Source organism: Telmatherina bonti (genome assembly GCF_933228915.1).
Source record: "Telmatherina bonti genome assembly, chromosome: 15".
Classification (NCBI taxonomy): Eukaryota; Metazoa; Chordata; class Actinopteri; order Atheriniformes; family Telmatherinidae; genus Telmatherina; species Telmatherina bonti.
This window is the reverse complement of record NC_136613.1, coordinates 25,196,644-25,220,837: the sequence shown is the minus strand read 5'-3', so window position 1 is coordinate 25,220,837 and position 24,194 is coordinate 25,196,644. Positions and strand designations below refer to the sequence as shown.

The 24,194-nt window shown below is 38.6% G+C and overlaps 1 protein-coding gene across 1 annotated transcript in view; it reads left to right on the top strand.

Annotated features, from left to right (window-relative positions):
* Window positions 1–602: 602 nt before the first annotated feature.
* The window catches only part of LOC306766715 (general transcription factor IIF subunit 2-like), a gene marked incomplete at its 5' end in the record, with an annotated part of 67,114 nt that continues 43,522 nt past the window's right edge, over window positions 603–24,194 (top strand). Inside the window, 4 exons of the mRNA XM_079254535.1 lie at window positions 603–668; window positions 908–981; window positions 1,161–1,179; window positions 1,497–1,641. Of these exons, the coding sequence (XP_079110661.1) occupies window positions 603–668; window positions 908–981; window positions 1,161–1,179; window positions 1,497–1,641 (304 nt within the window). The remainder of the gene's footprint in view (window positions 669–907; window positions 982–1,160; window positions 1,180–1,496; window positions 1,642–24,194) is intronic.

The window sequence follows — 24,194 nt, the reverse complement described above, 5'->3', positions numbered from 1 at the left end:
ACAGTTGCCTCACTGGGTTCAAAACAGAACTTGAAATTTTATCTTTTTTTCTTTTTTATAAGTAATACATTTGAAATGGAGATGATGATTTGGAAATTCTGAACTTGAACAGCCTTGGATAAGCAGCTGGGTATGTTGTTGACTGTTTGTTAATTGTAGGTGGAAAAATATAATTCACCAAATTATCATTATTAGTCATATGAAGATGACTGAGCCTCAAATCATTATGTATTCCTCCTAAACATCCTGTATATGCCTACATCACCTTAACTATCTGAACTCATCCTCTAAGTACTTTTATTGTTTTAACATATATGATGAATTAAGTCCAAATCTGCGGAAGGTTGGAAATGAACTTTTCAAGCATTAAAACAGTAGTTTTAACAATTTTTCAAACCCAGATTAATGAAATATATGAGTAAAACTGGACTAATATAATGATTGTCATCGGACCTGCTGCAGTGACGGAAATTAGTTACAGATCAGCTGTGCTCTACTAACATAAGGGGTTTGAGATTTGTCCTTTTTTTCACCGATGCAACGAGAAGTTTTTTAGTCGCTGCAAGTTTATCACAACAGCCTGGCTGAAGAAGTCTGGACCAATGTCGGAGAAAGTAGAAGTTAATCTCAATGGAGTCAAAGAGACTAAAGGCGTGTGGCTTGTTAAGGTTTGTCCACGTGCAAATGTGCCATAAAAACGACCAGAAATGATCACGTGTGGAATAACATTGTCGTGTTTGCGTTTGATTCGAGTGATTCGTTCATGCAACGCAACGCCAGTGCTTACAATTCACAAGTTGAGAAGAAGAACTTAAATGATTTAGTTTCCCTTTGTGTGATAATTTCTCCTTTTGCTATTTTAATCGCTGGTTTGTAAGTCAGCTGCAACTGCTTCATCTTTCGCCAGGTGCCCAAGTATTTATCTCAGCAATGGGACAAAGCAACAGAAAATGGAGAAGTTGGAAAAATTACCATTGGAAAGTAAGTATGAGAAGTCCTCAGTTTGTTTTTCTAGTATTTTATGAAAAGGAAAAACACATTAGACTTTGTTTAAAGAATTTTCATTATCAACCAGTAGATGAATCAGTGATGAAAGCAAATGCTGGCTGCACCTTTATTAGTGATAGACAGGTTTTTCTGTCTTTTCTCATTCCTGATAGGAAACAAGGCAAAACAGAGGTAAGGCCCCTTTAAATACTGTACTTTTGTCCACAGGTGACATGCCTGACATGTTCACATCTAATCTGATCAGATACATTTGTTTAATCTTATGTCCCTGTCTTCAGTTCTCTCACAGACAGTTCTTTGCAGTGCTTCATTTTCTTTCTTTTTATGCTTCTCTCATTGCTTCATCCCTCTCTGTTTGCTCTTGCACTGACTCAACTTCCTGACGGAAATCAATAACATTTCACTGTATCATATTTGACCTGATTAAACAAAGAGACGGCTGCTTATAAGACTTGTCAGCGGTGTATTGACTAAAATGTGTTCCTCAGGTATGTTTCAGTCTGAATGAGGAACTAGCCGCCCTGGGCACTGGGGGAGAGAAAGATGCATCGTTGCAGGTCCCAAGAGATCATCCCTTCACCATGCACACAGTGGGCGGACAGACCATGGCAGTCTTCAGCCAGAGTGAAACAGGTGAGTCTCAGACTCTGCTGCTCCAGTCCCCACCTGACTGATGGGTAATGTCATGTGGAACACGTGTGCCGTGGGTCATTTAAGGGTCAAAGTTGAATTACATTTGACAGTGTATGATGTCTGTAATGGGCACAGGACAGTGTGTTTTGGTACTAAAATAAACAAAAAAAATCTCTATCCTAGACGTGTTCTGACAGATGAAATCGAGTTCAGCAATTTTCTTGAAAGGCAGTTTGGTCAGAGTTTAATCTATGGCTGATTTTAAAATGTGGCATTTCTTGATTCATCAAGTCTAAATTTTATCTGATAAACCAGCTGTTGAGATATATATAATATAATAATTTAGCAGATGCTTTTATCCACAGTGACTTACACATGAGTGAGAACAACACAAGCACGAATTCAAACAGTACAGGACATCGTAGGAAGGTGCTAGTGGACTGTCCAGTTGGACGCAGGTCCTTCCATGAAGTGCGACAGGCTATTTTTGGTTTTTTGTTGTTTACTCCCTTCCCACCTCATAATATCACCTATGTTATAATACAAAGGATTAATACCATAATGTTTGTTGCAAAGAACTGAGCTAAGTTCTCCAACTTTCCAACAAATATAGTTAAACTAAGTGTTGAAGTGCTCCTTAAAGGGCTGAGTCTTCAGCTTGCTCCTTAAAAGTAGAAAAAGGACTCTATAAAATGACTTTTATATATATATATATATATATATATATATATATATATATATATATATATATATATATATATATATATATATAATATAATTTTTATATTTATTTATTTTTTTCCTTTGATTGCACTGTAAAATTGATGAGAATATTCAGACTTGCTCCTTGTCGAGGACATTTTCTGCCAGGCATAATGTGTCATTGCTCTTTCTGAGCCAGAGAGATTTGCATGGATTTGCATCAGACCAGCATAAAAATAGCTGCAACTGTGTTGTTGGGTGTCACTTACCGTGTGACTTAAGAATTGTGGAAGACGATAGTGTTACTTTTAGTGGGATATCTCTGATTGCTTTGATAGACCAGGTTATTTAAAGTAAAGTGGTGATAACATTAATTGTTTTTTTTTGTGATCATACAAAGCAGGAGCTGCTGCGAATGAGAGGGAAACATGGCAACAGATTAACACAGAAGATTTAGGTATTACCCTTTAAAAGCTGTAATTCAGTGAAAAGGTAAAGAACAGGAGAAAAGGAACACAAATCAGCAAATTGTCAAGAGCATTTGTGTGCCTGCAGGGTGCCAGTAAGAAATGACTGCTTCTCGCAGTTTTTCAGGGGCTCAGGAGGGTGTGCAAAATTGGCTGGTGTTGGCTTCAAAACAAAAAGCATATTTTGGGCATTCCCCAGGCGTGACCAAATTAGTTTAAAGTGCACATTTTGATTAAAGACCAAAATGCAATCCAGAGGGAAGAGTGTGAAAATGGAGCAGTGCACGGGTTTCTTGTGCTGTTTAGTGAGGAAAGAAGATAAAATTGTCACCGGTCCAAGTGTGACAGCACAAATAAAACATCATGTTTCCTGCAAGATGAGAGCAAAGCATGAAATGAAACTAAGTAGTGATTAAATGAAATGGTGTGATGTGTTTCATATGTTTTGTGTGGAAGAAGTGGAGCAGCACCATTTACATACTGGGAAAGCATATTGAGCAGGCAGTGTATACACCTTTATGCCCACTTCAATCATGGGGTTGATACAAACACAACTGGGTTGTTTGGATGCTAAACAACAAGGTTTGCTGAATGTTTCTTTCCAGGTGCTATAGTTACCAGAAAATTAATCTTTTTCTCCTTCTGTAAAATGAAAGCAAAGAAAAATAGAAAAAATAGCAAAGAAAATGATGTTTTTTTGTTTTTTTTTTTAAATTTTTTTTATAAGAAATTATTAATTCAAAGAAATGTATATTTTTTTAATATAAGAAAAGATTAAATTAAAGACTTGTTTCAAATGGCAATAATTGCTGACTGGAATGACTTCCTGAACCTTTTGATCATGCAGTGAACTTGAAGAAGCTTCTTACTGAACACGTTTCAGCTGCTTGTGCAGCATCCTTTTCTGGACAATCAACTCCAGCTTCACTTGTCCGCAGCTCAGAGCTTTCTTGACCAGTTTATTCAGTCTGATTCTAATGCTGCTGCCCCGGCAGACGGTTGCAAAGCTGATTGCATTTTCCACAGATGACTTGCAGAAGATAACATCTAGGTGCAGACATTGAAGGATTTCAGCTTCCGCAAGAAATGGTCTTCATTCAGATTTATTTTCCTTTAAACCTCTGTTGGAGCCCGTGGTGTAGTAAATTTGCAGAACAGTTTGAAAGACATGAGAACATGGATGAAGCGAAACTTCCTCTGCATAAATGATGATAAAACTGAAGTCATTACTTTTGGGAAAACTGACCTGCTGGCAGGATGCAACAGTGCTGTAGGCTCTCTGGACTCTTTCTTTTTTTTTTTTTTTTTAAACGCGCTGTTATTAAAAACCTATCCTTGATTTTAATTTTAAATTTGATAGACAGGTCAGTGCAGTGGTCTGTCTAGTTTTTATCATCTCAGGCATATCAGTAAAGTGAAACCTTGTCTTCCACATGATGTCCTGGAAAGGCTCATTCGTGCTTTTTAGGGCTGTGACGATTTGCTTTTGTCCCGATTTCGATTCCAATTTTTTGGGGTGCCGATTCGACTTAAATTGCGATTTTCACAATTCTTTGATATTGCTGATTTTTGTAAATTAACAAAAATAATATACTTTTTTTTTTTTTGCTCGTCATTTTTCTTGATTTGAATTAGGAAAAAAAAACCCCAACAAAGTAGCCCGATCGTCATTCTGCTGCTATAATGCCCAAGAAGAAAAGTAAAAAGATCAATAAAAACAATAAAAAAAAATCACAAAAATATTATAATGGATTTTTTTTTTTTTTTTATTTGAAGAAATTTTTAAAAAAAATTTATTTATTTATTTTTTTAAACAAAAAAATCATTTTTAAATTGGGACGCAGAAAATCCCAATTTTCAATTTGATTTTCCCACCTCTAATGCTTTTATCTTCTCTAAATTTGGACTACCGCAACTCACTTCATACTGAGATTGACCAGTCTGTCCTCCGCCGTCTACAGCCGCCAGCCTGTCAACGGGAAAAAGACAGTGTGAGCACATTATTACTATACTGTGTTCTCTTCACTGGCGGCCTGTCTCTTTTTTTAGAATAGTTTTTAAAGTTTTACTTCTGGCTTTTAAATGCTTAAATATTCTTGACACCTACGGTGCAGAAGCTTTCTGAGCTTCTGCACCATCATTGTCCTGTTAGAGCTTTGAGATCTGAAGACCAGATGCTTCCAGTGGTCCCAATGACTCGTGGAGACAGAGCCCTTTCTATAGGAGCCCCCAAACTCTGGAATGGTCTCCCTCTATCCGTCTTTTAAAAACTAATCTTTTTATGCTGGCTTTTAACTCCAGAGAGCAGGACCACTAGGCCTTTTGTCTTATATGGTCTATTTAACTGTTGTTTTGTGCTATCAAGGTTGATTTATTTTATTTACCTGTGCAGCACTTTAGTTAACTATGGTATGTGAAAGTGCTCTATAAATAAAGTTTTGATTTGATTGTTGGAGATGGCTTCTGTGCTGCATTCCCAGTCTAGTCCACACTCAAAAATAGAGGTACCAGCTTGTACCTAAAAAAGGTACAAATGCTTGTTGCTGGGGGTGTACTCTTTTGAGAGACATTTCTGTACCCTTCAGTTCTGGTCTATTTTTGTACCTTATGAAGTTCAACCTCACCTTATCAAGTCATGTTTTTTTATGTTTTCAAAGGATTAGGCTGGTTCATGCAACTTAGCAATATTGTATTATCTTTAATCTAGAAATAATCTTCAAAAACTCAAAATACTGACCAGCCATACACTTAGTTTGCAGCATCTGACCTTCATTGTCTGGTGTAGTAAATGACTGCCATTAACATTACATTTTTCAATGCTGCAGGTACCCTTATGGTCGAAATGGTACAAATTTGTACTTTGTCACTTTGAACCCTTTTTCGTACTCTGAAGGTGTGCTTCTGGTCTCTTAAAGACCAGTATTGTACTTTTGAGAGAACATTTCTTTAAAATGTACCTATAGGTACAGAAATGTCCTTATCTTGTACCTCTATTTTTGAGAGTCTGTAACCCTGCTGAACTCAGAGATACTTGTATCCCAGTACTTTTGTTCCTGTTCCTCCTAAAAGCAACAATCATCTCAATTTGTTTTGTTTGTGTTCTGGCTTAAGTGATTTTTTTTTTTTTTTTTAATATATAATGTCACAAATTGACTACCCAGTTCTCTGCACTCTGCTTCTTGTGCATCATACATTTGAAAGCTGCAGAGTCATCACATTATTTCTGTGGATGACAGGGCTCAGTCTGACGTGTACACTGTGAAGAGAAATGGTGAGAGTACAATCCCCTGTGGTGCTCCTCTGATGCTGACCACAATCACACACACACGCAACCGATCAATCTTACAAACCGTGGTCTGTTTGTTAGTTATATTAAAAACACTTGAGAAATCAAAGAACATGATACTCAAAGTGCTGCCTGAGTTGTCCAGATGAAAGTAGACTCTCAGAAGCAGGTACATAATAGCATCGTCAAGTCCATTACAATGTATAGCAATCTATAACTGGCCCCATCAGGTGTTTACCTTGTTGTTGAGGTGAACCATTAGCAGACCCTCAAGGGCTTGCATGATGTGAGATGTTGAAGAACTGGTTGTAGTCGTTCAGTAGTGATAGTCGGGTTCGGGGAGGGATGTGTGGTCTGAATATTGTCTGATTTTATTTGTATGATTAACACAATGAAATAAAATGCTTTGACTGATCACAATGGTCTTTAATGTGAGCTGCTAAATATATTTCTCTCCAAATAAACTCTTTCCTAGCCGCTTGATACAACTACTATCCAGCTCATACACTGGCAAAGAGACGAGAAGCACTGGACTATTATGCAAATGTAAATTTCAAAACATATTGCCTTTAATACCAACTGAAAATGGTAAATAAATATATAGCTAAAATTTGAGATATCTATTAGGGATGGGATCGATTAAAGAATGAATATAATTCATTAAAATATTCATAATCTTGATTAATCAAAATTTAATTGTGTCACAATGTTGCCCCATAAGTAACATTTTTTTCATTTTGAATTATTTTACTTGATGACTAAGTTGAATAATAAACCCAGATATAAATATTGTAAAATGATGTCTGGAAAATAGATTCAATTTTATTTAATTTCAAAACAGTTGAAAAATAGAAACTATCCCATGCCAAAACTGAACTGACCTCAAATTAAAATGACAAATGTGAACATTAAGTGATTTCACTAACAACTCCAGTCTTCAACATGTTATAGTACGAATAACTTTTTCATGTTTTTTTTCCACACCTTCATTAATAGATATTAGTATCTGACAGTAAATCAGGCTGTGTTGTAGTTTTATTCTGGTTGGGCTGCAGGGGTGATCACCTGCTGCTTTGCAACTTGGAGCTTCTTGTGTGTTCCTCTGGATGTTAGAGGAGCTTATGCTTCAGCTGCTAACGGAGAAGAATCAACTCTGTGTGCTTTTGTTGCTCACCCAAGTCTTCAGTAACACAAGAAAAAACAGCTCGATATTTGGTAGTTGCTTTTTCTTTAAAAATAGCTGCTAAAATCAGTTTTTAGCAGGAATCTAGTGTGCATCAGTGTAATCATTGCACCAGAAAATTGAGCACTAACGTTCAGCAATTAAATGCATTGATTATTTTTAATGTGTCAATTTTTCTATAAACTAATTAAACATAATTCCCACATTAAAGTCCCACCCCCTAATATATGTATATTCCAAATTATAATATTCACAGCAAAATGACCTAACTGGATTGTACTACAATCACACAAATGCTTGACTGGCAATTTTATTCCCAAATGCTTACATTTCCTCTGCACTCCAACAACAACACATTTTGTACAATCTTGTAGTGAGTCATTTGTTGAGTTGGTCCAGATTGTGTAAAAGCAAACAGGTCAGAAAGCTTTCGTATTCCATCAACTTGCCAGCAGGTTAATAAGCGAGACAAGCTTTGGTGTTTCCGTTGTTTGCTGCTCAAATCCAGGGCTTCACTGCTGATTTGAAGTTGAAACTGAAGATATATCAAAGTGTAGTTTGGATAACTTTAGTCTGAGTGTGACATTAAAATGTACTGCAAATCTGAAGGAGTCACTGAAGGAGGCTTTTTCAGAGAATATGCGTCATAAAGGTTCTGTTTTATGTTGTGCTTTAAACTCAAAAGGGCCTGAACACTGTTCGCACTTTGTCAGTACAAGACAATAGGTAAGGAAAAAACAACTCCCCATTGGGGCTTATTCTATCACCGCCCTCATACACTTTAAATGCACCCACACTTGCAAGTGTGTTAATACCTCCTACATGTGATAATGGATTTCTCTTTTTCAAGACTCTTTCCTGTTGCTTCAGCCTTTTATTAGAGCAACACTTTAACATGCTCAGCTCTGAACATGTTTAGCAAAATTATGCTAATAAGTGGTTTGTGTGTGGGGGTGTCTAGAATACAGTAAAACTATAAAAGCAGTGGGTGTTTACAGGTTTCACAGAGGATCATTAGGTTATAACCTGGTGATGGTAAATTTGGAAACATCCTTCTCAGGAGGTGTAAAAAGAGCCTCCGAGGTTGTTGTTTTTTCTCTAAAGGTGTCCGTGCTCCAGATGGCTAGCTTTACTGTGAAAGTTCACCAGAAACAAGAGGTGGAATATCATATGAGATGTGGTGGTGTTTAGTCTCTATTTACCTGACCGACGCTCAGCTCCTCCCCTTTTCGCCCACAGGAAGGTGTACTGTTTGACACCCGTCTCCCACTCACCACACCACTCACAGGCAGCTTTCCAGGCCCTCTTTACTTGAATAAACCCACTTGCACAGGTTTGATCTGCACTTGCTCTGTCAACTTCAAACTTTTATCTGTACGCCTACATAGAGTTCTCTGATTCTTTACACATCAGACAAAGCAGGTGTTATATTTTCAGGTATTTCAATCATTTCAGGTAAATTGAAGGTGTAGATGTTAGATATCTGATTATTTTCTTTAAGTCTGAAACACAACATATGACTTTGGTGCTTCTTTTAGGATGTTGGGTCATAACGGCACAATGTGAAAGTATTGATCTGAAGGTTAATAAACCCTTCAAACCCTTTGTCAAAATGTTGCAGTTTGACCGCAAATTAGGCATGTTCTGTGACGTCTCCGACAGTTCAGTTTTTTTTTTGTTTTTTTTTTTTTTCAAAAATTTCAATCAAACTTTATTTCTTGAGCACTTTTCATGCCTCAGGCAACACAAAGTGCTTTACAGGATAAAATCAAGTCATAAGGATTAAAACAAACAGTGGATAAAAAGGCATTTAAAAAAAAAAAAATTAAAAAAAAAATAGACACAAGCTCTTTCCACACACTCACACACACACACACACAAGGACATAGAGCAAAGAACCCACCCACATTCCCCGAAAAACATCATTCCCTGAATACTGTCTCTTTAACTGAATTCTGGTTAATAAAACAACTAAAGACATTAAGTAAGTGATAAAAATTCTGACTTGGTGCTGATTTGATAAACTGATTTTAGTCCAACACTCACTTTCCAATTTTTTATTTTTGGAGCAAGTTGTGTTAAACAAAAGTATTTGGAAAAATATACATGACATCACATAAATTTAGTTATTTTAAGTTTAAGTCATTTTAAGTTAGAGACTTGGCTGAAGAGTCTCTCATATATATATTTTATTTGTGTGTGTGTGTGTGTGTGTGTGTGTGTGTGTGTGTGTGTGTGTGTGTGTGTGTGTGTGTGTGTGTGTGTGTGTGTGTGTGTGTGTGTGTGTGTGTGTGTGTGTGTGTATATGTGTGTGTGTGTGTATATATGTGTGTGTGTGTGTATATATGTGTGTGTGTGTGTATATATGTGTGTGTGTGTGTATATATGTGTGTGTGTATATATATATGTGTGTGTGTATATATATATATATATATATTTATAATGGGCATGTTATAAAAGCTCCATGAAAAAGTAAAAGTCAATATATCGGTATGCCGATAATACTGCTATCTCAACAATATTTTTATGCTGATAATTTAGGAAACTTCTATTCAAAATATATAAATACAAACTATGAAATGATGCAGTTAAATCTTTTGCCATCACCAGATTACAGTCGGAGTACTGAGGACTATGCACTTACCTGCAGAGAAGGACATATATCTAGTAGCTACTTCACTACTACCCCACAAAGCACAAATGTGCAAGCTAGTAGAGATGGCATTAACATTATATCCAACAGGCTGCAGTAGACCCAAATCCAGATATGGCTCAACTAAGAAACTTCTCTTTTTTACTGCACAGCATTAGCCAGTCCACAAAGTAGGAATGAAATAATACTCCTGGGTGTCTTACAATGTGGTAAAACAGATCATTCTTGTCTAATTCTGTCTTTTTCAAAACCCTCCTAGAAACATTACCATAAGCAGATGCTTTAATCTCTTTGCTCTTGCAGCCCTGAGTACAGCACCCTTGGTGAAAGTTGACATGTGCGCCTGGTTATGTTACTGGTCAGAGCTGATGAATATTGGTATGGCAGAGAATTTCTTACAGCTCAACCAGGAAAAAACTGAGGTTTTAATTATTGGTCCTGAAGACACAAGAGCATTTCACGCAGACTGCGAGGTTTCCATCCCTCAGTGTGTGAGACATCTGGCGGGAACGCATTACACTGTTTTAAAATCGCTGCATTGGCTCCCCATGCGTTTCAGGATTGATTGTCAGGTTCTTCAGTCATCTAACAATGTCTTAATGGTCCTGGGCCTTCTGATTTATCTGACCTTGTTTCAAGTTATGAGCCCTTGCGGACCCTGAGGTCTTCTGGTACTGGCCCTTTAAATATACCAAAAGTTAGAACTAAACCAAGGGTGCCCAAGTCCGGTCCTCGAACCCTTCTCCAACACACCTAATCAAATAAGTGGCTCGTTAGCAGGCCTCTGCAGAGCTGAATGACATAGGCAGGGGCACTGGGTAGCACAGGGCGATGGCAAGCCGGCCCGGAGGGTGCCGAAGCGCGGGCCGCACAGAGAGCCGGCAACCCACAGGCCCCAGGACCACCCGTACCCCCCGGCAGAGCCCCGGCCAAGACTCAGCGGGCCCCGCCCACCCAGAGCAAAACCATCGCGGGCCGGCGCCACCACGATACCAGGGGCGGGATCCCCAAGGACAAGGACACGTCCGTAGACCATCCCCCCAACAACCCCTCCCCACAAACCCTCCCGCTGCTTCCTATCCCCCCTCACCAGCACCCTCCTCATCCCTCTCCCTCCCAAGCCCTACTGTCCCGAACACTCGCACCCCCCCATCCTCCAACACCTGCCGGCCCCCTCATGTGGCCCAGGCATCGCCCGGGACAGAGGGTCCCCCGCAGCGCCCCGCCCCCAACCCCCAGGCCAGCACCAGGCCCGCCCCCCATACCCCGAGTGCTCCCCACGAAGAGGGGACATAGGAAGACCCCTGCCCCCCCCACCCGCCCCCGCCTCTGTAGTGTGTGCATGGGTGGGTCGTGGTTGTAGTGCAAGTAAAAAAAGGGGTGGCCGTTGGGGGGTGGGACAGCCAGACCCCCCCCTCCTCAGCATTCCCTTGTTTATGTGAGTGTCTGTGTGTGTGTGTTAAGTGTGTGTGCTGCTTGTGTAAATGTAACAGTGTCTAAGTAGTGAGTAAAATCGGGGGGAGAAAGACCCCAATGGGAGGGGATGGGCAAGGGCCACCGCTGTAGCTCCTGTCCGCCCCCCATGGCCAAGGCGCCTGTCCCCTCGAAACCCTAAATGTATATTGGTGTCTATGTTGCAATTAAAATTTAGTGGGGCAGGTGGCCGCAGGGGTCCATCGGAAAATGCCCCTCAGGGTTCCTGGGACCACCGACTTCACCCGCCCCACCGTGCCCTATATGCTGTGTGTATGATGTCGGGTGGCGGAAGAGGAGGCGGGCAATGGTGCAATGTCAATCCTTTGAAACTGAAACTTCAGTATGTACTTCAAATCCTAAGCATATCTCTCAATAAACTAAACTGCAACTTCATAACTCACTTTAAAAACAATGTTGACCAAAGCATCACATTGTGGGGAGATTAAACTTGAAACAGAATAAATAACAAGAGGACAATTAAAATGTGAAAAACTGCTTCTAAAAGTTAAAAAAATGACCGTCATCTAAAATGTCAACTTATCATTGTGTGGAAAAAGCCATAAACAAAATATTGATAACTTAAGATTCCACACAGTTCTTAACACCGATTTAGTTAGGTTTAAATCCATGTAGTAAAATGACTGACTGACCAAATAATCATCATAATTAATCATTTATTTTCCCAAAGCTGCAGGAATTAATCAGCACATCGAATACATGATATTGGTTATCTCTAATCCTTCATTCTTTGTCTAAATAACAGTTTTTCTTTTGGACATTTAGTTTCAAATTGTTGTGAAGCAACTTTTTTGTCTGCTCATTAGTTTTTGTCTTTATTACAAAATTTAATAATAAGGTGGAATTACGATCAAATTTATTTTTATTCTTTTTTTATTGTTTCAAAATGACCAAAAAAAAAGTTTAAAAGGACACTGTGTAGGAATCACTTACATCTAATGTTGAAATTTTGTATCTCATTCAAACGAGTAGTGCAGTCTGGTGCCTCACCTTTTCCAACGCCTTTTGTAACGACCGTACTGCGGTGTATCAAACAGCCTCGACCTCCAGTAAGTACACGTATAACAACACTGACGCTAAACGTACAGTGAAATCTGGTTATACTCCTCTGGTGGGACTTGGTTTACATGGTTTTAGTAGCTTTCATAGCAGCTGTAAACATTGGCTTTCAGTGACTGTAAAGCTGGACTAAAAGACAATGGGAAGGCTTTATAAGCTGTTTTTATTGGGATTTCATTTCAGCCGTTTATGGAAAATTAGTCTGCGATGAAGCTTGGAATTGTGACGTGACTTCACAGCAAGCAGTTATGTGATGTTTTCATGATTTAGTCATTGCTACACGTCGTATTAACACTGTGATGGGCAGGTTACCTGCTCCAGAGTTCATGAATAAATATTTCAGCAGGACTGATTTTATGGTTCATATTTACATCCAGGTTATTAAACGTATGGAACTATTATATTTAATGTGTCAGACACCCCTCCCCCAGAGAATTTTAAAATTTATTTTATTTATTAAATTTAATTTAATAAAGAGGATAACTATCTTTATAACTGCTGAGGGAACAATGAATGTGCACAAGGACATGTTGCACAAACTTTGTTTACAGGTCCTGTCTAGTAGCATTTCTAGGTATGTGTCCATGTGTACACATATATATTTATATATGTTTATTTACTTACTTTTTTGTGCACTTTCTTTAGATGCATGTCCTGAACACCTGTGTCTATTACCTGATACGTCAGGTGACATCAGGGTGATTGTATATATGCAGAGGTATCTTCATGCTTACTGTGGAAGGGCTAATACCCAAAACTTTGCATTATTAAAACGGTTTCAGTGTTTTTTCAGAGTTCAAACCTTCCCCAAGCAACTCATTTCCATCCAAACTGTGATTTTTCACCCAAGGTCCCACATTCATTTCATGTGTTAGATTCACTGATAATGAATCAACAGTGTCTTGACTATTGTTGTGTGTTTATATCCTTATCTGTTCTCTTGCAATCATAAAAATGACAAAGATCTCCTATTTTTTCCAGTTCTGGATCATAGTATCTCGAATTTTTCCGGGATCCAGATCTTTGTTTGATATTCTGTAAAACCTGTAACTTCCTCTGAACCCTGACCATTTATTGTACTAAAAATTACCCTATACTGCAATGATAAGGAATCCTTCAGTAACTTCCTGGACCCTAAATTAAATTAACCTATCCTAAATTAACCAAGCCCCATTTTTAGGAAAAAAAATCATAAAGATCCATCCTGTAGTTTTTTCATGAAGTCGCCAACAAACAGACAAAGACCAGCAAAAAGCCACTGCCTCCTCCTTGGTGGGGATCTCATTGTATCATGTGAAAATGTTTTGGATGTTAATCTGTAAAAGGATTTGGTTTGGTCAGTGAATACAAATTAAAAGAGCGATTTATAAATTCAACCAATACAATGTTGATATCTGAATTGGGCTCAGGCAACTTTGTACTGGACAAATTGGGCTGTAGGGTCATAAAGTTTCAGAGTCATGGCTCTAACTAACTTCAGGTGTTGTGACCAGATGTAAACCAGCATTAACTGGACCTTTACTAACTGCCTATTTGATAGAAACTATGGAGTTCATGTCTTTAATATCTATAATCAGACCAATTCAGATTCTGTGCAATTCATTCCTTCGCCTCCGTTATGCAAGTATGAGCCGGTAAAAGCAAGAGGTTGCTAATGGAGACCGTCAGGGAGTGATACGTACACAAATAATGTCTGACATGGCTTTTGTGCTGTGAGGCTGCTAGCTAAATATTCCTCCATTATTTCCCCTCTCGTTGCTCTGCATTGTTCCGGTTAAGGACCAGGTATTGATTAAGAGGTTGCTAAGCAACAGGCTTTTCTGCCAGAGCAGCGTGCAGAGGAGATCAGTAAGCCAGATGTAATGTGCAGCTCTGTTACAGTATGACTCCTTCAGCTACTCATGAGGGTTTTCATTAAAACTTTGGAAATGTTGAGAAAAAGAACAGGATGCCTGTGCCCACATTTTGACAAAAGGTGTGGTTTCACTCTCAATTAACATGAAACTCGTCATATCCAGAAGAAATGATTATTTCACAGCAGTTGCTTCTTTGCCAAAAAGATTTCTTTGCCAAACTATTAGTCTTGACATACAAGTCAAAAAATGTAAATTTTGAAAACAAAATCCATTGAGTTATCAAGAAATTCTCAAAACAAAAACAAAAAAAACAACTAATTGGCTTCATCTGGACTATTTCGCTTGTTCATACCTGACAGGCAGCTCTGAAAAAACAGGCAATCAATCCACCGACTACCAGCTGTCATCACATTTTGAGTGTTTCTAAACTGTTTTATTTTTCTGACAATAATCATACTAATTAGGACCGAACCACTTGAAACCAGAACGGACTTTAGTTCTCTTTTAAATAATACATGTACTCTCAGATTCTTGGTTACTTTTATCTGAAGTAAGATACTAAAGCACAATTTTTCATGACCAAATGCAGTGTTTAGACCTAAGTTAGACTGGTCTTTATGTACTTTTTTTTTTTTTTTTTTTTTTGATAGATTTTAGAGTTAACAGTTGAAAAAAGGTGGAGGAAATGCGTAGAAGTAACTTGCACTGTTAGTTAAAACTCTGACTTTACTGCTTTTTTCCCTGCTTATCCTAATGATGAATTGAAAATCCTGTGCCTTAACACTTTCTCCTCTATTCTCCACCACACCATCAGCTGCTCATAAGCAAACCAAGCATTTTACTCATCATACCAATAAGTACTTATTCAAACAGTCCTCAAATTGCTTAATTTGATCTTATTGAATACTTAACCCATTACGGGTGTAATAGGACTAAATTATACTAAACAAATAAGTCGGCTGGCTAAACCTGCTTTTTGTGCCTTTTTATATGCTTAGATTTTATCAGCTATATTTCCCTGAAGCAGAAAAGCAGAAACATCTAACCTAGCTTTGTTAGGGTCACTGTTTTCCCTGTAGGTTTGAATACACCTTCAGATGCTGCATATAAGATGCACATACAGGATTTTTTTTTATAGTTTTCTGTGTCATAGTTTCAGGTGACACAAACTGTGCCCTGTTTATCATTTTATTTAATTTTTAAGGTGGTAAAATGAACAAATGACTGTCATATTTAATTTAGAATAGATCATATGTTTTTGTACAGTCATCATACATTCAGTCGTTTCTGGAGAAATTACTTTAAACAAGACGGAGCTGGGCATCTGTAAGGTGACCTAATCATCAACGAGGCTTATCGTATAAAATCCCTGAAGTGGAATAATGCAGTAAACCTGTACAGGTATTCATGCTGCAGGTTGGATCCTGGCCAGACTGTTGTGGGTGTTTTTTATTGAAGGAGTGAAGCCGACCGTTTAATTCTAAACGAGTGGTTCATGAATTGTTGAGCGTTTTAAAGAGGAATCTCTTGACAGAACAACTCTTGGTTGTCAAGTGAAATATTGATACCTACACGAGAATATAACCAACTCCATTCAGAGCGATTCAAACAGCCTGCTGTATGAATTATCTGCTTTCTTTTGGTCGTGCTCTAACAAGGAGGCTGGTTGCGGTGTTTCTGTGGCTGACCTCAAGTGGCCATCCTCCTGTGTTTTGTTAGGAGAGTTAAAGCTGAGTTCTGCCAAGTTTAATCCGATAGGAGGTTGTGGAGTTCATGCTGAAGCCTCTCGGGCATCCTTGCTGTCATTTCTCTCCTGCTGGCCTGCTCCTTATTCTCACATCACCTCCACAAATCACATAGAAAAGTGCTATTTTTCAGTGTTAGGCACTGATTAAACTAATTTGTGGCAATCCTACCTTCCTTTAGCAGCGTTATTTCTCTGCACATATTTAGTTGAGTTGCATCCTTTATTGATTTCATCATTTTTATTGGATGCTTGCATGACTGTGATGTGCTGTACCCGGCTTCTGTACATTTCAAGAGTTTGTTTGCAGTTGTTGGGAACACAATCAGATGCGAGTGGGCACCCTGTTGTCTAAGATTGGTGATCTCAGCATGTGTTTTGCAGTGTATCAATAAGGACAAAGAAGGCTGCTGAGAAAGCTGTAGGTGATCGTCAGGCACAGTCGCTGAACCATGTCTAAAGAGTTTGGAAGCTACATGTGCATGATCAGAGTGATTGTGGACAGATGGAGACCATCGACATCCTCATCAGGAGTGGCCAGTCAACAAAGAGCTACAAGAAGTGGTGTCCAAGTTCACACAGGAGCCCAAAGTAACTTAAACAGCTAAGGTTTCTGCCTGTCTGCAGCCACAAGGCTGTTGGAAATTAAGTTTTGTGAACAGATAGATGGAAATACTGAGAAAATGAGATTTTAAAAACGGCTAGCGTCATGAAAATAGAACAAGTGATAATTAAACTTCAACAAGCTTAGGTGCATCAACAGCAGAAAAATATATAGTTATTGATGCTGCTGCACAGGGAAAGTCATGATAAATGCTGAAAACAAAGGTTTGCAGTCACTCATTGGTGTATTGATCAGTGACTTGCTGCTCATGGAATATTTTTTCTTTTTTTTCCAGACCATTCTCTGTAAACCCTTGAGATGGTTGTGTATGAACATCCCAGTAGTTCAGTCACATAAATCCACTTTCTGCTCCATTCTGATGTTCATTAGATTGTCTTCACCATATCTACATGACTAAATGCATTGAGTTGCAGCCATGCGATTAAACATGTACCTCATATTTCTTTTGGTTTTGGAGTGGTGAATGTGAGAATGTAATTGTGTGTAAGACATGGCCTGGACTTCTCTGCAGAGATTTTCCACTAAGGCTGCACATAAACACCAGCTGACCTGCATGATCAGCAGGTGAGCTGGTGTAAGAACATGTCAACAAAAGTTGAGGAGACTTTGATGCTGCTGTGCATGTGAACTTATTTCTTCTGACTTGTGTGCTGGTTTCTCACATACAGATACATGCAGGTAGTCATGTCAGCCTTACCTGCAAATGTCAGCATGTACAGAAAACAGAGCATTTTCTACACACTTATTACATTTTGCTTCCTCCGTGCTCTATACATCCGTTGCTCCACACCTCCTCCTGCACATTTCCAGCCAGCTCATCTCCAGGAGAAAGGCTCATGCTGTGATGTGTTTGTGTGAATGGTCTTTAAAATGGTTCAAAATGTCCAAACCTGCACCTGGAAATGTTGCGTACATGTTTTTTTAATGCCTGAAGATTTGGAAAATTAGCTCAAGGAACATGGTTTTATCTGCTTTAACTTGATAGATGTTGGAAAATTTCTGATCTTCACTTAGTTGTGAATATTTGTAACGTATACATGATTTAAATGAAGGTTAAATATTAGGATTCGAGAGGTTTCATGGCACCATAGAGCTGAAAGATGTGAAAAAGTATGAAATTCTGCCTTGGTGAGGAGAAGGGAGCGTGTCATCTGTACCCAGAGAGCTTGTGTTTTAGTCTAAAGAAAGAAGGCAGATAGGTTTATGCTGGGCATAAACTCACAGCTTGGTCAGTTTAAACTCCAATATTTTAGTACATAACAAAAGTCTACATTCGAGCATTTGGGAAAATTGTTTGCGCTCAACAAGTGTGCCTCTGAAAAGCAGTTCTCATTTGTTTTTCAAGGTCACAGTGAAGTGTGCTGAATCACAGGCCTGCTATTCTTCTCAGAGATGTTTGTTTGTTATTGCCCAAGGTAAAAACATGAGTGAGCCAGCAAATGGTTAATGTCATCTGTGTTCCCATTTGCGTTTCTGCTTCTTGAAACAGAGGTTTTTCCAGCCTCTGCTGTGCACCCACACAACAGACATGTGATCGTCAGGATAATGACATGGGGGCTAAAATGTGATGTTCTGTCGTCTGTCGAGTAAAGGTATCATTAGGAGGCACTATGATGATGTTATAAAAAGTGTAAAATGAAAAGTTATTTTCTGTTTTTGTCATAATATTGAAGTTTTAACTTTTTAAAATGTTTTTCAAAATGGCAAAATAGATCAAAAGTAAAAACACAAAGATGGCTACTCATCATGAAGAGATGGAGGGTTTCACATATATTTTTATATTTCTGTCTGTTGTTTTTTTATGGGAATCACTGCTCACATTATAACAATCTCTTTTTTTTATATATATAATAAACTGTGTTTTCTTTCCTAACTTTCACCTTTGGCTTTATATAAAGATCTCAGTTCACTTAAAAAAATTTCTGTGTTAAGTCTAAAAATAACTCAGCTGACCTGCACCAACGGCGTTTAGTTGGTTGGATCTCTGTTGGCTGCAGCTTTTGTAGAAAAAAAAAAACTTGGTTGGTGTTGGCTCATTATTAAAATTTTATCACATCAGTATTCATGTCTGATTTGACAGATTCCCTTACAGCTTGCACTGCTCTTATGTTCATATTACTTTTATGAAAGTGGAAACATCTCGTGTTGTGTGGGAGGTTTTTATTGAGCACGATCAATGTGCACCTGATGCTGCCTTAAAAAGCCAAATGTGAGTAGCGTGTGTTTTGAAATTTCACAAATATATATACAAACTCTTCTACAGAAAAACTTTGAGGAAATGCATGGCAACAGAAGTGGTAGTTAAAAAAAAAAACTAGGTTAACTGATAACAAGTTAGCAACATAAGTATGTATCAAAAGAGCACCTTAGAGAGGAAGAGTCTCAGAAGGAAAGATAGGTAAAGGTCAAGTAATCTGTATAAAAACATCATCTGCAACTTGGAATTTGAAAATTTCAGAATAAAGTTCCTCTGTAAAGTTTTGGATATTGTATCTACGATATATAATATCAGTAAAAGATTCAGAGAATCTGAAGACACTTCCATGTACAAGCGATATAAGCATAAATACATGTTGAATGTCTCTCTGCCCTCTACAGCACTGCATTAAATAGAATCACAGTCCTTTCATGGAAATGACTGGAAGTTATGTGTCTGTAAACATCTCATGTCTCATTAAGACATGCAGGTTTAACTGTAGAGGAGAAGCTGCAATGTGAATATAAAGCAGCACTGTCTGTACTCCAAAGCTCTTTTAAACTGTGCTGGGACAAGGGAAGAAATGGTTTAAAATGTAACTTTTTTTGTTTTGTTTTGGGAGTTCGTGGATGGCATGTTCTCGGAATAAAGAGGACCGTGACAAACTGGTTTATTCATATTATTCTCAGATAGTATGGGGATGCATTCGTGCCTTGAGCTGATGACTTTCACCATTATATGCTCCATCATTGAGCAGGATGATATGCAAGTCTTTCAGACTCCAGGCAGACTCTGCTAAACACAAATTATGTTGGTTTTTTTTTAGCTTAAACCAACTTAAACAATTTACAATATCATGACGTGAAAGACTTTTCTTTTTTAAAAAAGGCTTTTTTTAACAGGAACACACAATGACTTTTGTCCCCCAAAAGGTTCAGCAGCTGGTCTCTACACATCCCACATGTTCATGGGCTGTTCAAACCGGGAGGGATGTCTCACACTGGTAACTATGACACTGTCCCAGCTTTTGGTACTTGTTGAGGCATATATTTAATGCTGCTTATTTTATAGCAGGTTTTGTGTGTTTTTAAGATAGTTATCCTCTTTAACTTTACAAACTCTGATTGCTTGTCAGAGTTTGATAGATGCTGTTCTGTCTCTGCGCTGAGGTTTTATCTGAATAACGTTCAGCACACCAGAACCAGATATTTTGTCTCTCAGATACTCGTCTTTTTCCTATTTTAGTGTTTGTTGTGTGTTTTCATGCCTCTACACTCTGTTGAGGCTGTAAATGATGTTACTGAAGCCTCATGTCTGATGTAACATCTCTCAGTAAGACTTTGGTTTTGGCTCTGACTTTACAGGTGAACACAGGAAAAGGTTTAGGGCAGGTTCGCTCTGATTTCCACCCTCTCGCTGTTCTGTCTCTGCCTCTGTGCTGCAGGAGTTCCTTTCAGTATCTATTTTTTGATCCTCCCTCTCTACAGCCGTATTGTTTTCCTTTTCCTGCCCCTATTTCATTCTGTCCTTTCTGATATCTTCACTTGTTTGTTCAGTGTCTTATGACCCGTGTTGTTTCATTTGTCCTACCAGATGACTTGTACATAGTAATATAATATTAACCCCCCTTTGCAAGGGTCTCTAAGCCGAAGAAATTTACTTGTAGTAAAACAGAACTGTAAAGGGCTCATGTTCAAGCTTGAATCGAGAAACACATGCAGACTTTCTGAGAAAAAGGGTACAAACCATTACTGAAGTCTGTGTCCTTGTTACCATTGCTATTTTGCTTCTGCTCCCCCCCCCCCCCTCCCCCCCCAACCTCTCTAATCATCATCATTTCATCCTTGCTCTTCCTGTTCTGGAGTTGACAGATAAGAATCCGAGGTATGTTAGTCATTTTCTGGCTCAGCGCGACTGAGGCACCGCGACAAGGAGGGGTGCGCTGGAGATGGAGAGAGCATGATGGGGGAGTTGAGTTTGCCTGGCAACAGGTGAAAAGAGCAAGACAGTGCTAATAAGAGTAGCGTGGTTCGCCTTGCTGCCATTTCCACTACGCTGTCTTTCCCAGCACCTCCTGCTTGCTTCTAATGAGGCGTGGATCTTTGTAAACCTGCAGCTAATAAGTAAACCTGTTGCCGCCATAAAAAATGCATGGAGCTAATCTGCAATTAAGAGCAGCCTTAGTTTCACGGCTGACATGTGAACTTCACAGCTTCACTTTTATCTCATCTTTTATGAAATCACGCAGGGTGTGTGTGTTTGTTTGTGTGTGCACGAGGAGTGGCCTGTGAGTTAGTTTTGTCTCTTACTAGGAAAGTGGGTGTTTGAGTCATGAAGGATGGTGGTGGGCCACTGGTTTGACGACATTGCCTTCAAGAGCAGACTGTCTCAGTTGGCATGCAGCGGGAAGCACAGTTAGACGTAGTGTGTGTGTGTGTGTGTTGCTTTTCATTTCGATCCGGCTGATGGTTTGCTCGCCGTAGGGTTGTGCTCTGCAATTAAAAGCTCAAACAGCCAGTCAGAGGGAATTTGACTTTTTTCCCATAATGCTTTTCTTTAGCCCCTCTGTAGCAAGGAGAGAAATGCTTTTTTACTGTTTGGAATAATTGAATTGAAAGATTTCTACTCCTACAAGCTTCCACAAATGGCTCATGACACATCCCTGCTTCACATTGTTTGGGTATAAGTCAGGCTAGACTTGTTTTTGCATTTGCTTTGGCACGGGCAGCACCGTCCAGTGCCAGAGTTGCTTTTCATCCTCAAATCCAAGCATTATACAGTAGCATTAGCTTGTTTCCTGACCCAGTATGATCTATTTATTCATGAAATAGCTCTAATTAATCATTTAGTTTGCACCACTCTGAAACTCTTGACTCTGAAACTCATTTCCAACATTTTAGTGATGAATGATGAAATAAATTAATAAATTATTTTTAACTTTATTGAATAAGCATGAGTAGTTTAATGTTACCTGCAGCTAGTTCTTACTCCATTAGCTCCTCTTGGTGACAAATCTTACAGACTTTTAACTGAAGTCATCTTAACATGTACAAAGATCGTATGATGTCAGAGCATAGCAGGGATACAAACAAGGTTTGTTGAAGATGCAGTGACTCGTCCTGTTGCTTTTCTTCTTTCTTGTTGGACTGAGGCTTGTCAATATTTGAAAATTGAGGACAAACGTGTGTTTCTGTTCTGGACTTGCATGATTTACTCTGTTAAGGTGGGACAACTGTAAAGATGTGATGTAATTTTGTACTTGAAACCACTTTCATACTGTCTTTAAATCTGTAGCGAATACCTTGTCCGCTGATGTCGTCTTACCAGCTGTGTAAACCCAGAGAAGAAAGGTGAAGCATTTTAATTGAAAACCACTGTTTTCCTGAACCTAACTAAGTAATTTTGTGTCTAAACTTATCCAGTAGGGTTAACCAGAGTCATTATTCAGTAGATTCATTTATGTGCAATTACATTTATTTATTTCATAAATGTTCAAAAACAACTTTTAAATTACTTAAATGACAGAACCACAGCTGAAAAATGTTGCAGGAAGACAAAACTCACCTGGACAGCAAATGGTAAACAAGAAAGTGGCAGCTGGTCTTTCATCCACTGGCACTAAGCATGACATTGACTCTATAGGCTTCAAGGCTAGCGTTTTGAAAGACTTTGATTTTATGGACACGACAACAGACAAGACCTTGGCAAGAAATTGTTTAAAGATAAAGATACTTGGAAGAGCAATACTGTAATGTGAGGGCATCTCAGTCTAAGTTAGTCTGGGAGAAGTAGGCGCCAGCTGTTGCTCCTAACTGTTGCTAACACATTTTTCCTGTTGATGCAATGGAAAATATGAACATTGTATGTAAAAATATGTTGGATATGGGTTGGATTTTTGTGGTTTGACATGCAAAAAGATAAGAGATCAGTTTGTTTGGTTTCTTGAATTAATTAAAACGGAATGGATTTATAAGTATGAAGAAGCCAAAGTGTGAGTAAAAACTTATTGAAACACATTGTAAGTGCTGATAATTGTTTAATTATCGAATCATAGCACCTTTAGTCATTATTGAATTGTACGCTGCCTAAGATGGCAAACCCTTTTTGCAACAGCTCAGCTCGTCTTGGCTCCATAACTTTTGAACAGTAACTAAAGAAGAAATATATCAGTCAAAATGTTTCCAAAGCACATTTCTGTTCCGGCTCTGGGACTCAAACTTTGACTTTCCATCAGGAATCCTCCATCACCCCTCCAACCTCCACATGAGGACCTCTACTGCCTGCTGGCAACAAGAAGCTGATAAACCAGTCAAGTTATTCATAATAAAAACACACATCCATGGAACCAGTTTTTACATCTAAACTGGTTAACTGGACTTAGACCTTCCTACATCATCTAAGATGAAAATAATCCTTAAACAAATAAAGACATTATAACATGTGGTTCTCCTAATTTAACTGAAAAGTTTTTTTTTAACTGGGTTGCTGAAACTACCATATCAGATCACTATGTTATTAATGAAGCTGGTAATGAAAACAATTACTTCTCATCAGTAAGGCAGTAGGATAATACGAGCACTGATGACACACATCAGAGGGATAAAAAGAGATCCTCCTTGAGGGAAAAGGGCAGCGTTTATCTCACAGACTGACCCACTTTTAAAATGCCAAACATCTTTACTAGAACTGTGAAGGTTTTAAGGGGGAGGTCTCCTAAAGGCTCCTGCAGGTGAAGCTGCTGAAATGTGGTGACAGCAGGTCAGCAGTGCTTACTGATGAAAAGACGATAGTTATTCACCTGTTGACTGGTCTAATGACAGGTGTTTTTGGGTCATGACTGGGACATCATATACAAGGAAATTAGCCAGGAATTCTCTTTCAAAGAAGCTACCAATATATTTCTCAAAGATTATTGTGGGAAATATATTATTCCTTTACATTCTTCTGCACCGTGGTGTGCTTATTCTGCATCCTCGCAATGATGATGCAATGATGCAATTGCAATGATGTGAGAATTTCAGCTTGCACTGGGAACATTAAAGTCTGCTGGTTGAATTCAACCATTTCACAGATGTTGACTGTTCTTTTTATCTTTCACACTGAAGGCAAAGGTCTTCAGGATAAGATCATATCAAGTAATTTAAAGAGAGAGTTAAAAATCTCTTTGGTCTCAATTCTTATTTTTCATACAAATGCTGTTTAAGCTCCTCCACCTTCTAACTCTAAATTTAGTCTGTCAAACTCAGTTTGTGTGTGCAAACATTATTTGCAGTGCCTGACAGGGTAC